General features: G+C 30.4%; 1 protein-coding gene across 5 annotated transcripts in view; it reads left to right on the top strand.

Annotated features, from left to right (window-relative positions):
• Positions 1-17098, top strand: part of Syx17 (syntaxin 17) — a 32968-nt gene extending 15870 nt beyond the window's left edge. For all 5 annotated transcript variants that reach the window (XM_076448086.1, XM_076448082.1, XM_076448083.1 and 2 more), the window contains exons 5-8: positions 1403-1453; positions 2363-2449; positions 7446-7578; positions 12289-17098. In XM_076448086.1, the coding sequence (XP_076304201.1) occupies positions 1403-1453; positions 2363-2449; positions 7446-7578; positions 12289-12443 (426 nt within the window). In that variant the 3' untranslated portion in view covers positions 12444-17098. The remainder of the gene's footprint in view (positions 1-1402; positions 1454-2362; positions 2450-7445; positions 7579-12288) is intronic.
• The last annotated feature ends 1981 nt before the right edge of the window (positions 17099-19079 follow it).

Below are 19079 nucleotides of genomic sequence, written 5' to 3' on the forward strand. Positions count from 1 at the left end.
AGAATGTATTGGTCCATCAAGAACAGTGAGATTAGACTTGTCCTTTTTTATCTCTTTTGGGCTTGTACATTATTGATTGCAGAAAATATGGAGTTTGTAAATATAGTTACTGGACTAATGATTGTTACTTGGTTAAATACAATTTTTTGTAGTTGGTTGTATGTTACAATATATAACACTATAAATGGTCATTCCTGAAATAACACTATAGTTCATGCTACTGGTAGATTAGAAATGTGCCTTTGTAAGAAACAAAAGGTGTTTTAGATATAGAAAAAGAACTTTTAATTCATTGACTTATGTCCATTGATCACATATGTATGTATGTATGTGTGTGTGTGTGTGTTTTTTTAATTACACTAATTGACAGCTTTTCTTTGTGGACTGTTCATGTCCTTTAGGTTAGTAGTTTCCAACTGTTTTCTAACTGTGTAATAGCTGGTTGTGATCCTGAGCTTTCATGGACTGCTTTGTATAATATTAACTTTTTGAAGTACTTTTAAATTACATTGTAAAAAATGTACTTCCATAGCTATATTCGAAAAGTCTTTTATTTTCAACCATCATATCTATCAGCTGAAATCTCCATGTAGAATGATACTGGTCGTGGACTGGTGGTGGGAATCATTGTTTAGAGCAGTGTTATCCAATTGCCTACCTGCAGGCTGCACTTGGACCCCGTCATACCAAACATGTTCGTTTTTTCAGCCGCGGGGCATTATAATGTTACAGTGAATCCCACTATTTGTTGGCAAAAAAGTAGCCCAAGCATTGGCAATGGGTGGTGATGACTAGCTGCCTTCCCTCTAGTCTTACACTGCTAAATTAGGGACAGCTAGTGCAGATAGCTCTCGTGTAGCTTTGGGTGAAACTTAAAAACAAACACACTTGGGCCCCATTTACTACTTACCTGGTTTACATCACTAATTTAGATGTATTTAAAACACACATTATATTAAGTACTTATGGAGTAAAAATATTTCAACCTAAGGTGGAGAAAATTGAGTTTTGTGTGTCTTTATTATTTATTTTTTTCCTATTTATTGATAAATGGTTTGACTACCCTATTCCTGGGGAAAGTAAATTTAACCTATAGAACAAACATTTCCTGTTTTTAGTTGTTTCTGTTCAATGTTGAAAGTTTTAAAAAGTATTCTGTGAGACCAAATGTAAGGGAATGGATTCATTTTCTAAACATTTATTATTTAAACTATTGTTGTTTTTCACAGCCTTGTTTTACTTATTCAGTGTTGTAACAGAAATAATGCAAAATTCCATTTTTTTTTTTGTCATTTGTACCTCACTATTCTCAACAGAATGACATTTAAAAAACAAAACAATCACTGGGCATTTTAAATTTGATTAATGTTTTTGTTGACAGACAAAAAATTATTGTTTTCAGGAACTTATGGAATTAAACTCATTGATTCACCACTTTGCAGAACTAGTCACGGTGAGTCACATGTAATGATTTCGTAGAATTTTGATGTCCACGTTTACGATTTTAGTTTCATGTGAAACAATTAGATTAAAACAAATTGCAAGTTTGCTGTTATATTGTAGGAATCCGTGTAGTGTTTCAGTTGTACATTGTTATTTTGTTTTTAGAATTACAATATTTTATGGTGTGTAGGAGTGAAAAAATATATATTTTACTATTTTCTGTAAGATTTGATCACTAATATTTACTTCATTATTTCTCATGATTATTTATGGAAATTGTAGTGTTATATTTCAAAACTGATATCAACATGATTAATGATTGAAGACAAAAGAATAATCAAGCTTTTATGTTTTTTTCTGTGTGTGAACAAATCGTATTTAAGCAGCAACAAAAAGTACTGAGAAACTGATTTGTATCACTGGTTACATGGTTACAATAAGTAAAAGACAAAAAATGCATTTATAATTTTAGGATAGCTTTAACTACAACATTTGTTACATTAATACACTAATTATGATTTTGGCTTCTAGGCAATTATTAATGAAATATTAAATTAATCTTAGCTATTTCTATGTTATTTAATTTTTTCTTTCTACACTTTGTTACAGGAAAAATGTGAGTTTGTATACTCACTTTCTTATTCTTCAGATTTTTGCATAATTATTGGTTTTATGCATTTATTTTTTAAGCTAATCCATTCTATATCTTAAGCTTTTCTCACCTATTACTTATAAAACAACAGATTAAAATGTAGTTGTTTTATTGCTGACCATCTTATAACATTTTTGTTTACTCATTGTTGAAAAGCTTTGCTTGTAAAATCAAAAATATTTAAAAGGCTGCTTCTAAACTTAATGAAATTTATCACATATGTAGTATTTGTAAATCTGTAGTCTGACTTTTAGTGTGTTTTTCTAGATTCAGCAAAAGCCCATAGATAATATTGAGAGTAACTTGTACAAAGCTGATGAAAATGTGTGTGAAGGCACTAAACATCTGGGGATGGTAAGTTATTCAAAGATATGTATTTATTGAATGTTTAGTAATTTATTTTATATGAGGCCTAGTGTGGCCAAGTGATTAGAATGCTTGACTCATAATCCGAGGATCATGGGTTCTAATTCCTGTCACACCAGACGTGCTCACCCTTTCATCCATGGGAGCATTATTATATGATGGTAAACTCCACTATTCATTGGTAAAATAGTAGCCCAAGAATTGGCAGTGGGTGATGATGACTAGCTGCCTTCCATCTAGTCTTACACTGCTAAATTAGGAACAGCTACCACAGATAGCCCTCGTGTGGCTTTGTGTAAAATTCAAACATAAACAGTTATTTTATGTAAGCAATGTACAGCCTGTCTGCAAATGATTATATGCATCTTGGAATGTAATATCATTTGAATGAAAAAAATCTGTGTAAAAATGTATTTCATTTACACACACTCGTGTTTTATACCACTTCTACATGTCAGTTTCAGCATGTTTGTGATTTATAATTTTTATCATTCATCAAAGAATCTTAACAAGCATATTTTGTAATTGTAGCAGAAGCTTCAGTGATGGAATCTTTGTGTTTGGAATGTGTAGCTAGACAGGGATTTTAATCCATGTATTTGTGTGTGTCAACATAAAAAATTCTAATTGAATTAGATTTGGAGAATATAAACAGGTACCATTATTACATACCATTTGCTGGTAAAAAACACATTTCATTAACACTGCCAGCTTCCAAATATAGGGTTAAAATGTTCTCCAGTATGTTCAGTTATGTTTACTGAGGTGACTTTTTTTTTTTTTACTTATGCTAGATCATCAGTATTTGTCTTAAAAAACAAATAGATTACGCTGCACAACAATTTTTTTGAAAAGTTTTTGCTGATTGTGACAGGTATGCACAAATATAGTTTTGGTTTTGCTTCATCATGTAGGAACTCTGAGAAATAGACAGTTAACTGTTTATCGGCAATAACGTATTTAATTGCATTTATGTTTCTAATATGCTATTAAATTGAACATAATTAAAAGTATTTTGCTCCTGATTTTCGTTTGTATTCATTGTCCGGTGCATCACGTTGCAGTGTCCAACAGTAGTCAGCGAGCATTGATGGATTCCAGTTGCCCAGATATTATTTTTCCATTGTAGCAATGGCCAAGTGAACATGACAAAACTGAAGATTTCGATGAAATGGTACGTGATGGGCAAACTTTGATGTGATTTTCATGATCAGCTGCCAAAAATCTATAAGGAACACCCAAAAGTGTTCAAGAAGCAGTGTTATTTGTCCTCGAACTACTTATGTAGTCATTTGTTTGTTCCTATTGGCAGAGTTAATGGTGCATTAAAACAAGAATCTTGAATTCTGTGTACTTCAAAATGGACTGCTCTTTTTTTTTAATAGCCACCATTTTGGTGCAGTCTGTTGATGAAATCTTCAAGGCCAAAACTAGTGAGGTTGAGTATACTTCATAGGCTTCTTATAACCAATATATAAATTAGTTAGATTAAGTATACCTCATAGACTTCTTGTAATCTGTATATAAGTTATTTAGATTTAGTATACCTTGCAGGCCTCTTATAGCCAATATATAAATCAGTTAGATTGAGTATACCTTGTGGGCTTCTTATAACCAATATATGAACTAGTTATATTGAATATACCTTGTAGGTTTCTTTAAACACCTTGTATGTAATGCAAAAGAAAGGTACATAAGTGAAATAATATATTCAAACTTTAAACAATCACTCATAACACTGTCTGGACTATTGTGCACCTTTCAGGTTGTCAGTGCATAGCTGAATATTAAATTTTAAAATTTAAGACAAAATCAAAATATATTTAAGAAATTTTTGCTCAGAAATAGTTAATATTTTATCATTATATTTATCCAAATATGTTTGAGTGAAAAGAAACTCAAATTCTGCTTTAGCTCAAACAATAGGTATCTTGTAAACAAAGCAAAGTGAAGCAACTTGGCAGCACTCACATTATATTATTTTGTTCCTGTGTAGAGTTCTTAATTCACCACTGCAGTGGTAAACCTCAAAGGAGAAAGATGTGTTGAATCCTAGGTAATGCTCCCTCTAATTTTTTCAGTCAATCTGCAGAATAAATATTTTCATGTGTACCAGTATCATAGCAATGTGCAAATGTCTGCTAGCAGTTATTTTTGTTTTGGGGAGTTGTATTTTTTTAACATTGACCCTATTAGATCACTAGGTGCTTCTGTGAACAGTGATAAAATAAGTGAAATTAAATATGATAGTGTATGTATATTAGTGAAACTATAAGAAATTTAAACTTATGCCTAATTAGTGTTCAGAATGGGACCAAACTTTGTCTCTCTGTGACACCAAGGAAGAAATTGACCAACTGATAATTACAAACCAGGACAGTCAAGTGCTTTTGGTTGTGTTTGTGTCTAGATCTGTAATAATATACACTGGGAGAATGATAGCTGAACACTGCAACCTGCAGCAAGAAATGTCATCCTATTTCAGTATTTTTCAGAGCATAGTCTATGGTATTTCAGTATTACCAAGTATGGAAAAGAGAATTGAAGCAGTTGAATTATGGTTATCAAGTTGCATCTTGAAGATACATTGGACAAGTCACATCTAAAGTAAAGATATTTTGTCAAGAGCAAGAAACTGCCAGCTAACATCATAAAGAGACAGTTGGAGTTTATTGGACATGTTTTGGGGAAAGAAGAAATTGGAAGTCTGGTTGTAAGTGGAAAGATCAAAGGAAGCAGAGACCATGGAATACAGAGGTCAAGAGTCTATCTAAATAGATGAGTTTATTGATATTGGAAATTATTTGTGCTTCATTGAGAATAGATCTATGAAATACCATGATTACTAATGTCTTTTTTAGATATTGTACACAGAGAAATTTGTGGTACTTTGTTCCTGTCTGGTTTATTTTAATTGATTAGTAGATGTTGCAGACTTACTTTCATTTAAAAATTTGGAAATAAAGCTCTTTTTTATGTGCTAAGATCTGGTTTAGTTAAACTGGACCAGTAACTCACAAAACTGTCTTCTTCACAACTTGTTGGGCATTTGAAGACTTTTATTTAAGAATCTATGCAAATGAATGAACTCATGATTACTGGAAGTTATTTATGCTTGAAGGAAAAGAGATGTGTGAAAAACCATGGTCAACAACAATGTTTTTGGTTATGGTGCATAAAGAGAGACAGAATCACATACATTAGAATCAGGTTATTTCTTTTTGTGTAGTGTACCATGTATCCTTAACCCACCTAGTTGACCTAATCTATTTCCTTAGCAGATTTGTTATATATATCAGTGTTTTAAGTATCTATTCATATGCTTCTTTGTTAAACTAGGTAATATTTTTTCTTCTTCACTTTTGCACAAAGCATATAGAAAAAAAGGTGCCTCTAACATTTGACTTATTCTGCTTTACTAAAGTGATGAATTCAATGGAATGATGCTAGTTAATGGTACTTACTGCCAACTCTTAGGCTACTCATGTCAAGTAATGTAATTGGACTTGCTTTTGTAGCATACACTTGACTCATAAGTGTGGTGAGGACATGAACTGTGGATCCTACCAGGAGTGACAAGGAACTGTTGCTGTGGGTTTCAATGACCTCATGATTCAAAGATGCCTCACTGATCTAATCACACTCCTGCATTATCTCAGTTACTTCTGTATGTGTCCAAAGTGGGATCCTTGTCCAAACACAAGCCCTGTTGGGAAATCCAGATTCCCTGTGGCACCTGAGGACATGTGCCATACTTGATCCTGTTAACTTTCATACTTCCATCTTGCTCCTATGACTGCCTTATTTTATAGCCCCATATATTAGGGGATTATGCCATATAACACCACACTGAATTTCCACATGTCAAGGTTGGTCCCAATATCTCCAAAACTGTGGGGGGAGTTTGTGGAAAAATGAACAAATTTTTAAACACCAGATGTGAATTAATAAAGAATAATTTGGGTCTTGCAACCATACAGTGTCTCATTATTAGTGAACAAATTCACACACTTATGTGTCATTCTTGTGTCATTTGAACAAATAATCTGCTGGTTTTTTCGTCAACAGATAAGATAATAAATATTCAGTTAACATCTTTTCATTTAAAAATTTAGTATCACTGTTATTTAGTATGCTCAAAATTTAGGCTTGCATTTAAGATGCAATGTACTGGATGAAGTACCAAATATCATTTGATGAAGAATATTCTAGTGGTGTAAGCTTCATTATAATTTTTCCAATTTAGATTAGCCTTTTCAATATTTCTTCAATTAATTTCCTGTAGGTTTTGAAAGTTATTTTTCTTAAAATTAGGTATTTTATTATTATTAGCTTTTGCATGATAGTATATTTAAAACAAGTCGTTTTTTTTTATTACTGACAGCAAAATTTCTGGCTTTTAATTGGTCAAGCTTGATTTTGCAAAATTTATTTATTTTAGATAGCTATGAAATATGAGTTAGAGTGTTCTGTGGAGTGGAGATAAGAGTGGCAGTTCTTTCCCTGTCAATTTTGACAGGTTATATTTTAGTATTTTATTGTAATAAATGACAAAAATTAAATTAAAATAATTATTTTACAGGTAGTAATTAATGTAAAATTGAAATGAGTTAAAATGCAAATTCTTCAAAATTAATTGTAACTCATGGAATGAATCCACTGTTTTGATTCTTAAATGCAAGTTTGTTCTTTCAAAAGTACTTTCATTTTTATCTAAAACCCTAACTTTATGAAGGAAACTGAATTCAAATTGCAATATTATAGACAAACTGGATATTTAAAGAAATTATCTCTTTTAAAGATGCATTAATTTTTCGTTGGAGTTTGGTATGAAAATATTTGCTGAAAGGTTTCAACTTTTGAGTGAGAGAAAAAAGTATAAAATATTGTAAATATATTAAATATGCAGTTGGTAAGATTAACTGTTTAATACTATTTTAATCATAAGATATGTTTTACTTTTCCATTATTTTTCACAACTCAGGCAACTACATTACGAGCAAGCATGTTTCCTGTAACAGGTGCTTTGGTAGGTGGAATTCTTGGAGGACCACTAGGTTTAATGGCAGGATTTAAGTTAGCTGGTGTTGCAGCTGCTGTAGGTGGAGGTGTCTTAGGTAAGTGTCAAGATTTATTATTTATTAAAATGTAACTTCTGGTTAACTAATAATTCCTTATGTTTTAGGACCCTTGTAAAACAATTTTTACATGGGTAATTTTTACTTCCAGAATATATGAAACACTTCTGTACCACAGAGCATCTTTCTGGTGCTAAGTGCCACACCTACATATCAAATTTGAAAACTTTACCAAAAGTACTAATTCTGTCTCTTATGTTTCAAGAATTTTAACTCACAGATATTCTAGAATTAATGTTTTGTCATTTTGTAAAATGTATCTAGAGAAATTTGCAAACAAAAATTAAAACATTGTACTTCTTCATGGCTCTGAGGAGTCTCACTTGCAAACAAAGTACGTACTGATTTTTTTCAGAATTTTTTTAAAACAGAGGTTTTTATTTGCTAAGAAACTATCATTGTTTAATATTACTCTCAGCCAAGTTTTGTATTGCTAGATATGTTCATAATTTATTTACAGTTTTGTTATTATCAGTTTTTTATCCTATTTTCTTATGATGCCACAGCATTTGATCTGAATAATCACTAATGAAACCAGCTATAGGTAAAGTTCAAATTATAGTAAATAGAACAGATTATAATCTATATATATATATGTATGATACTTGGGGATGTTTTTATTTTTCTCACCACAATGACAGGATGTTTATAGTTGGGGGGGGATTTAAAAATACCAAAAAGGACTTTTTTTTTCTGTTCAGTAATCACTAGCAGAAAGTATTTGGTAGCTAATATGTCTAGTATATAAGCTAAATAATTCATTTAAAGTCAATAATGAGGTGATTTCCTAACATAATTTCCTTTATATACATGTATATGTAATGTGAATGGTCAGGAAAAATTTGGGAAAGCAAGATGTTTTTTTTTTTTTAAGTCTATATAGGAAGTCTAGTCTTATGCTTTCGATTCATATTTTGCATGGTTATTGATACGGGGTGGAACTCTCTGAAAAAGGTTTAATTCAATCACAAGTAGTAAACTGAACAGTAGATGGAGCTTCATATTTATTTTTAGTCAATTATAAACTATTTGTGTCAATGTAGTGTGCATGAAGTAGTACGAACACTGATTCATTGTTTTGTGTAAAATTGACCACATGGATTTCCTGCAGAGATGTGAACAGTAAATTTGATGGGAAGGCTAGTAAACTTTGAGAAAATCCACAAATCTGAGATTTTTAGATGTTCTTGTGATTCCTGAAAACATTTTGGTGTTTAGTTTATTTGTTTTAAAACTTTGTACATTTTCATATTCAAACATTGTAAATAAGTAAGAAAACTTAGTATTTGTTGAAAAGAATCTATATTTTAACATACAAGTTGCTCTTGGCCAAGAATAATGTTACCTAGCTTGAGAAAGGTGTTGATGAAACTGTGATAAAAGATCAGGTCATAGGTCATATAAGATTTTTCAATTTTTCTTCAGGTTTTTTATGATTTATAGTCAGAAGTGATAACTACTGAAATCAGCAAAATGTATTAAATGACTGTCTGTCAAGTTAAGACTGTCTGTATATATATTAAATGACTGTCCCTCAAGTTAAGACTGTCTGTATATATATTAAATGACTGCTTGTCAAGTTAAGACTATCTGTATATATATTAAATTACTGCTTGTCATGTTAAGACTATCTATATATATATTAAATGACTGCTTGTCATGTTAAGACTATCTATATATATATTAAATGACTGCTTGTCAAGTTAAGACTATCTGTATAGATATTAAATGACTACTTGTTAAGACTCTGTAAATATATTAAATGACTGTCTGTCAAGTTAAGACTATAAATACATTAAATGACTGCTTGTCAGTTAAGATTATAAATACAGTAAATGACTGCTTGTCAGTTAAGACTGTCTGTAAATACATTAAATGACTGCTTGTCAAGTTAAGACTGTCCATAAATATACTGAACGACTGCTTGTCAAGTTAAGACTGTTCGTAAATACATTAAATGACTGCTTGTCAAGTTAAGACTGTTCGTAAATACATTAAATGACTGCTTGTCAAGTTAAGACTGTCCATAAATATACTGAATGACTGCTTGTCAAGTTAAAACTGTCTGTAAATATACTGAATGACTGTCTGTCATGATAAGACTGTTTGAATGTATATGAAATAAAATAATCTGATCAACAATAAAAAGAAATTTAAATTTCAAGACAAAAAAGAATATGTCATATTTTATTGGAAACTTCACATTGTAAAATAATTGTAAAAATTAATCAGACTAGATCAATTTTTAAGTCAAGCTAGAAATTATTTGGGAAATTTGTTCTAAGTTTTGTGTACTTTTGTTAAGTATTTCTCATGTGAGAAAGTACAAGTCAAGGGATAACCACTTGTCCATAATGTGTTAATAGAATATTGCTTACAGTGAATAAAAACTAGTGTAAACAGATTACTTTGTGTAAGAGTCTTAATGAAATATTGACAAGAACCATTTCATCAAATTATGCTAATTGATTTGTAGTCATTTTCTGTTTTTACCCAAAGCAAACCTAAACCTAAAAATTGGTTGTAATATTAAAAGCATTAGTTGTAGAAGCTGACTTGAGCTAAAAAACTGTAAGTTCCTAATGTTGTTGTTTTTGTCCTCTGAATTATTTTTTGATGAAATTGTCTAATTTGATAAAAATGTCTGAAATGAAATGTAGTAAGTAATACAAAATATATGTATATGATGTTTTTAGATGAGCAGTAAATACAAATTAATAAATGTTGTTGTCCATTTTTGAAAGACCTTGAAAATAATTGCTTGTGACAGGAGTTTCACAGTTAATATAATGCCTAGCCATATTGTTAGGTTTTATAGACATCACATTTACATCATTCAACATGTGACTCAAGAGACATCTAGTGGTGGAATTAATATAATGAATTCTGCAGTTTATAAGGGTTTTGGATTTTAAATCACTTGATAATTTTACTTGAAGGTAATTTTGAGAATATTTTTCAACAGCTGAGTTCTCAGTATATGGTAAGTGTCTTAGATGTGGTAATATGAAGTACTGTTGTTTTTTTCCAACATGTCACATTCGATGCCTAGTTGAATGAACTGCTTTATTAAGTGGCTTCCCTGGAAAAACATTTCAATATTTAATTATGCAGCTTAATATATTATTTTTAAAGCACAATAAGCCAAAGTACTCACTACATTTCTCAGAATATAAATGGGAAAAGATTCAAAATGTGTAAGAGAATGTACTAAATGTAGGCTTATGGTACATTCTTGTTCATAGTTCATGTTTTCATTAATAACAAATGTACTTCAGAATGGTAATTTTTGAGTAGTGTTGTTCTTTAGCAAACTTATGTTTTCATGTTTGTAGTGTAACTAAAATAAAAACATTTTCACATGACCTCTTAATTTTTTTTAATGATTTAAAAATAATATTTCTATAATAATGGTTTAAACTCTAGTGGACAATCATGTAAGAGTTGTTCCTCTCAATGACAAAAAAGTGTGTATTGAAACATGAAACTTTTAAAAAATATGATTTTTTTTAGATATAATTGTACCCATGTTGTTTACAACCTCCTGATTTCTGAGCAAGAGATCAGGTTACAAATCATTAGCCCATTTAATGGATTTCAGAAAGGTAAGATTTGAACAGCTTTAAAAACGAAAACTATCTTTGATTATGTAACCTAATGCAGTAAAAGAATGTTCTTAATGAACTCTTGCATATTTTGCTAACAATACTTAAAATCAAAATAATTCAAGATAAGCCCATTGTTAAGGAGAATGGTTATCGCAAATTAATTTGATGTTAAATATTATTAACTAATCTTTTATTTTTCTACATTAAATATTTATGGCTTTGTTCCTCTTTTAACAATAACACCAGAATCCAGAATTATGTATTATATGATGTAACAAGAAATCATGAAGTTGTCAACATAATAATTTCCATGTAAAGCAGCAGTACTGTTTCTTTTTCTGTAGTTTAGTGACTAGAGTTTTTATTTTTTGTGTAATTTTTTTATTGGATAAAACTTTTTTAATGTTAAAGTAATAGAATTTCACAAGTGTGTGCATCAGAAAGATATCATGAATTTTTTTTTGTAGTTTTATTTAACTACTAGGTTTAATAATTTCAGGTGAAAGTCTTTGTGATAGATAACTCGCAGAAATGCTTCACTGACTCATGAGCACCCTGCACTATTTTTTGTGCCTTATGACATTTTTAAAGTCCTTTGCTGGGTCCTCCATTGAAAAAAAAAAAAAGGATGGCTCCCACATGTCTTTGATGTGGATCTGCTTTGTCATAAGCAGTTCCTGAGTAGGTCCATCTGTTGTATGTGTTCAGTTGTCTTCCCAATGCTCTGTTTCTAGTATGTGGAATGAGAAGTGTTTCTCAATATAACAAAAATCTAGCCTTTTTTTTTTTCTTCTTAATACTAGACAAATAACCAAATGAGTGGGTCAGTCCCTTCATACAAAGTACTACATCACCACTTAAATAGCCATTCATACTTCTCTTGAAGAGCATAGTAGGCTAACTAGTGCCTAAAAACACTAATCGTACAAAGAATGCTATCTAAATTCTCCTTTTTAATTTATTGGACACCTACGAACATAAGGTAGAGTCTTGTGGCCCATTTATACAAAAACATTTTATTTAAATTCTTGTAGATTTTTTTAAATTACATTTTTAAGGATTGTAATTTTTTTTTCTGAAGGTTTCACAAGTGGAAAATTCATTCAACGTCGTTCAGAAAAAACAAGAGACTTAGAATTAAAAGAGCTCTCCCAACGAGGAATGAAAGGTTCTGTCTCTCTTCCGGACTTAAATTCAGCAGTAGATGGTGAGATGGCAAGTAATACTGCAAAATAAGTAAAAGAAAAAGAAACCTTCCTTAGCTTATTTATTTCATGTACACTTGTAAATACTGTACTTTTGACCCTTTTTTTTTAGTATTTTTTTGCAGAAAGCATATAATGTACTGAAATCTGGTCAGCAATTCTTGTAGAAAGATGTGGCATGACTACATCTGTATAGTTTTGAAGATATTTGTTTTATGTTTATTTCAGCAACTATTCTTCAAAGTTTCTGCTGTTTGAAAGCTAGAAATTTTTCATGATCTTTATTCTGCATATTTTATATATGCTGAATGTATGTAATGGTTTTAGTTTCAGTTTCATCTTGTATTATCAGTACACAAAAATACTGTCTCTTGAGAACCAACTGTTTTTAATTGTAACACTGTAAAACATATATGGTTATATTTATACTACCCTATGTTAACTGATGTTCAGTCATGCTTAATTGTGTTTCCACTTTTTGCATTTCAAAATCTTACACTATGAAAATATTGTATATCACCGTCTTTTCTCAGATAGATTGGTTTGTTAGTGTATTGTAGTGGGATTTAAAATACATGACTTAAATATAAACATGGTGTTTATATAAATTTTAATTAAAATGTGTGTTATCCATTACTGAATAATTTTTTTGTACTGATAAACTGGTGCTGACATGTACGAATTTAAGGATATGCGATTTAGAACATATTTTTTTTCCATATTAGAAAACACTTTTCTACATATATATCAAAATCTAGAGATTGTATTTCAGATTTTAATCATTTGACAAATTAAAATTTATACAGTATTTCATGAGATTTAGTACAAAATCATTCATTGTAATGTTACTGATAGCTGTGGTTTATGCGACAACATGAAAAGTTATGCGATCTTGTTAACTATGGACAAGGATCATGATAAATACTGGATGTTTCAGAATTTTCTTGAATTCCATCATCAGAGTTAAAACCTCAGTAAGTTAGTTCACAGTATTCTAACTACAAAATAAACCATTAGCTATTGAATGCGTAGATTTTGTGTTCAATCAGAAGCTAAAAAAGAACATATTTAAATGTTAACAATATATTGAAATGTGTAGCATACATGTGATTAATAAATAATGTTATAAAGAGAAAACATGATAAAGAAAAGCTTGAATATAAGTTGTAACACTTCATCTTTAAATAATTTTATTAACAACCAAATTGTTTTTTTGTTTTTGAATTTTGCACAAAGCTATGAGGGTTATCTGCGCTAATAATCAAATAAAAATGCTTTGGTTCTGGAACTGATTATATTAATGACAACAGGGAGGAGTGAAAGTTATTATTTAGTTTTGGGTTGTCATTCAAAATGGGGAGGCTTCATTTAATAAAGAGTCCATAATCCATAGTTTCAGAGTCAAGAATTTTAAAGTTTTCTACCTGATGAACAAGGGTCATTTTAATATTAAAAGTCTGAAATTCAAGACTCTTCTGTAAGTTATTAAAACACAGAACATTTTTCAGTCGTGAAAAAAATGTTTATTTTTGGGATATTTTAAGGATCTTTTTTCTGTCCCATGCTTGCATGCAATGTATTTAAATTTAGTAACATTTTTTTGGGGAATTGCAATTTGTTTAGTAACTATAAACAAATCACCCTTCCCTCCAGGTGGCTCTGAGGGCTTTACAATGCTCAAAAGGTCAGATAAATATTCTGTTTAAACATGTAGTATATCCTCCTGAAAATAAATCACTTCATTATGATTAAAAATCGTTCTTTAACAATTGATTATTATGCTAAACGTCATCGATTTTAATAATCACAGTTGACACAGTACATATAGTTCACTGCTTAATTACTAACAAAACCAAACTTATTACTAGAGTGTGCTGTAGTTATTAAAGCTGTCTGGTTTCATTTGATATCACAAAACTGGTTCTGTGTATTCTGTGCTAAGATTATCTCATTACTGCTGGATTACCAATATTACATTATTTGCTGCAAATTATTTTGAAAAGAAAATGTATTTTTTACCATGAATGTAATATTTTGATGATAAAATTGCAATTATACAAGTTTAATTTTTATTATAAAATGTGGGTGTATAGTAACAACCTGTTAAATATCATGGAAAGTTTATAACAGAATGGTATACAGAACAACTCAGTATACAGTCAGCTGCTTTGACTGCTGTAGGGAATGGTTATTATTGAGTGATTTTCATTATTTTATGTATTAAATTCAGGTTTAAACTTAAAATAGTATTTAAACCAACACAAATTTCATCATCAAATTAAAAAAATATATTTAATTTTGTCACAATTTACTTGTAAAAATATGAATCAATAACTCCTATATTTTAATCATGCCAAACTCTTTTACCTTTTTTGAAGTGCAGCTGTGCCAAGAGTATTATCTAATTATTTTGCCTTAACACTATTTCCGAATGTCATTGCTTATACATAAAGTTGTAAGTTCCAAGATTTGTCCTGCAATACTAGCAGCTTTTCTTTGCATCTTATAAAAGTAACAATCTAGCCATTGAGTTCAAAGTCAATATGGTACCAGGTGCAGCTGGTTAGCTGTCTTACCACTGATCAAATTATAGACACTTATACCTGAACTTTAGCAGTCTTTGGCCTTGGTGCTTAGCCCACGAGTACAAAAATGCTAATATCTAAATTTAAATAAAACGAGGGAATTCTCAATAGCTCAAACACTTAAAATTCTTTTAGGCATGGTTAGAGTAATTTAATGTATGAGGCATTAGGCATGGTCAAATACATCAATCGAAAGAGTTTGACCTCCTGAGTCCAAAACTGTAATTAGATCTCAAGTTGTTCAAGAGATGGCAAAGCTATGAGCTAAAAATTTGTAATTGGAAAAAGTCAAAGCTGTTCTATGAGATGCTATGCTGCAGCTAAAAAAAAAATTCAAGTTTCTGTTTTGTTTATTTTACTGGCTGATAAGAATAAACACAATAATAAAGATTTCTCATGATGGGTGTGGCCAGTTTATGGCTATAAGAAAGTTGTGTAGTATGATTGAAAAAAACAACAACATAATTTTGAAGCAAAATTTCTGTTACTCTTTAATTATTGAAAGGGGATTGCACTTTCTGATTTTATTATTTGGATCAAAGGCAAATATAAAGAAAATTTAAAACTTTGTAAAAATAGTTGTGAGAAAAGCAGAAACCTTTTGAGGAAATTTTTTAAGGGGGATATTAAAATGAAAATAAATGAGTATTGTGAAAGATATTTAACCATTATTTATGAGTTATTATACCCTAGTTATAGCTCACTGATACTGCATGTGACAGTGTAAAAAAAGCACAGATGTGAAGGTGATTTCTAGTGCCAAAGGAGTAAAGATAACAAAATTGGAATCTTTAAGAATAATTATTAAGTCAGGGCTAAGAATGAGAGAAATTTTAATTAAAAAACATATTCAATACTTGGTTAAAAATATAACTATTTGAAATTGAGTATTAAAACTTGTAACTGAAAATCTAGAAGCAGAAATTATTGGAGCACATTGGCTCTTTGTATTATCATTTTTTTTTTTCCAATGAAAATAGCTCTTGCCTCATAGTCTGCTGATATAATATCCTTCACAGAACATGCTCATCGTTTCAGCTATGAGCATTATAATGTGTCAGTAAGTCACACTATTTATTGGTAAAAGAATAGTCCAAGAGTTGGCAGTGGATAGTGATGACTAGCTGCCTTGCCTCTAGCTTTACACTGCTAAATTAGGGACAGACAAGAAACAAAACCAAAATTCTAAGACCAAGTTACACATCTAATGCCATAGATAGCAGAATCAATATAATATTAAGATTATCAGTATTTAGTGTGGCAATTTATTGTTGTTGGTTTTTGTTATATTAATATCTTTGTTTGATTTAGACTTGCATCAAAACACTTTCAGTATCTAGGACAATGGTTCCCAAATTTTTATCAGTGCTGATTAAATTTCAGATATTTCATAATTTTTTTTAAATGTATTTCAAGTGGTCATTGATTTTGTTGTTATTGTTGCATGCAATTGTCTTCAGGTCAAATTTGCAACATCAGGTTTGGGAACCACTGAAATTGGATAGTCATTCCATTGATCTTATAATTGAATTGTTACTATTTGTAAATTTCATGAGTGTTATAATGTTCTCAAGAATGGTTTATCTAAAGTTTTGATGTTTACTCTCTTACAAACTGCATGAAATAAATGGTGTATGGTGTGTCAGTAAGTAATTTTGATGGAACTTTTATAAGTTTTGCTAGCAAGTTTCACTAAACCTTGTATTAGTAACTTTCTTGATCTTCCAAGTCAATAATGGACTTTTTTTCCTTTCTTTCTCACAAAGATGACAAGTAATTATTAATGGATTGTAACTTACAGTAATATATCTCTGAGTATTATTTTTTTATTCAAAATACACATTAGTTTTTGTGGCAATTGGGTTAGAATAATTTTAAGAATGGTTGAGATTTTTGAATTACATATTGAGTATTGTTACTGAATTGGCTTTATTAACATTGTTTCTTGCTTTGTAAGTGATAACAATTAACTAACGTTTATTGGCCTGTATGTCACTAATTGTTACAGTTTGATAGGCATATTTGTTTATTTGGTTTATTATCCTCTTTAAATCGTTAGCTTGAAACTTAATTGTATAATTAAATAAAGAATTGTAATAAATAACGACTCACAAATTAATCCGTAAAAAAAAAAAATGTATTATTTGATATATTGCCAATAGAAAAAAATATATGACTAGAAAATGTGATCATTTCAATAAATTTCTTAAGCTATTTATTAGGCCTTCACAAAAAAAATATTAATTTGTCAATTTACTCAACTATTGGTCCATTGTATTTTTGTTGCTGGTTTTCTTGCTGTTGTTATTATTTCAGCTAACCAGGTAAGTAGCTGATGACTGTTCTTGCAGATAAATGAAATAATTCTTAAAATTAAAAAAAGATGTATATAATTTACGTGCTTAAAGTTTTCTTACAAATTTATAAGATTTCTTGTACAGTTTATTAAATATTTTATTAAGTAGAGAGTGTTGAAAATAGATAGAAAAGTTCGGTTTGGAATAAATGTAAAAACAGCTTGCCATATTCTACTGTATTTAATTATTTATATTTTTACTTACTCCTTAAAAATACTATATTTATTCTTTCAATATTTATATTTTTCACCTCAAGGTATTTCCCTTTTTTACTCATATTAGGGGTCGCTATTGTCAGTAATTTAGCGGGATCATGATGTTGATATCGATATCACACATGCGCAATATTCTTGTCAGACAAATAGGGTCTGATAAAATAGACACTACGCTTTTTCTTTAATTTTATTAGAATCATATTAATTAGATAACTGTTTTTATTTTTTCTCATAAGAAAATGTTGTTGCAAAGTACCTTTGTAAATGTTCAAAATCTCATTTGTAAATTACAATTACAGGATATCTGGTGTTTGTAAAAAAATAATATAACACTTAGCATAGAAGTGGTACCAACATCACTAAAAAGGTCATTAAGGACAAAACGATGTATATCAAAATTCAGAACCAGCCTACTGGTATCATGGAACTGACTGGCGACAATGGTTTTTATTTCATTTTTAACCTTAAAAAAAGAGGAATAACTTTCGACTTGTGTCGAGCGCCGCCTAGTGGCTATCTTTCCGAACTGTGAGTCCAATGTTCGCGTCTCGTTAACGGTTATGCAAGAATTGGCAGAGGATGCTGTTAACTAATTATACTCCTTCCGGTCTTTCAGTTGTTGTTTGTAATTAAGCACAACTCTACACAATTGGATATCTGTGTTCGGCCCACCGCGAGTTTCGAAACTCGGATTCTTGCATTTTAAGTCCGCAGACATACAGTTGTGCCACTAGGGGGCTCTCTTTCTATTCAAAATGAGAAACAACTACCCTAGACAACCCTTGACTGGCTTTGCGCGGATGCTTAAAAACAATAACTGTCGTTCATAATCGAATATTGACCAGTGTGAAGACGGAAACTGCGTTACTTGTTCATATCTCTGTGTTAAAAAGCAACAAGGCGGGTGTGTGTGTGTGTGTGTTCCATCTCGCAAGAGTTCAATTTATACATCTTACGTTACTTGGAAGCGAAATCGTACCTGTTTGTTTCATATGTAACCTCTACGTAAATTTATGCAGGGTATCGGTTGTTGCATGTGTACATGTATGTTGTATATACCTCCTGATCTGTGCTACTACTTATCCATTAAGTAATTTAGTCTTTGTCTTTCATGTTTATTTGCTCATTAACAATATTATAGGACTTTGATATTATAATGTCCGTAACATACCAACACGAAAGTCTGGTTCATACCACGTATAATATGAACTTTGTGTTTCTGAGGGCTTTTTGAAATTTTTTAGTGTAAACTTTGAGAATTTTTGATACTCGAATGATTTTATATATTATTGTTATTTCACTTGGCTAAATCTGGGCAGTGAAAACAAGACTTAAGGTTCTTGCGATAATAAAGGTAATTTCTGTTAATGCGCATGCTTTGAATTTGATCACACGCGTCAGATATTTGAGAATAAACTTTCGCTATTGAAACTGATACCTCCTTGCGCACGCCATATCAGGCGTGAACCGTTCGTTCATTTGCTTGACTTAAACGTCCTTGATAACTTGC

This window comes from Tachypleus tridentatus, chromosome 8 (assembly GCF_004210375.1).
Source record: "Tachypleus tridentatus isolate NWPU-2018 chromosome 8, ASM421037v1, whole genome shotgun sequence".
Taxonomy (NCBI): domain Eukaryota; kingdom Metazoa; phylum Arthropoda; class Merostomata; order Xiphosura; family Limulidae; genus Tachypleus; species Tachypleus tridentatus.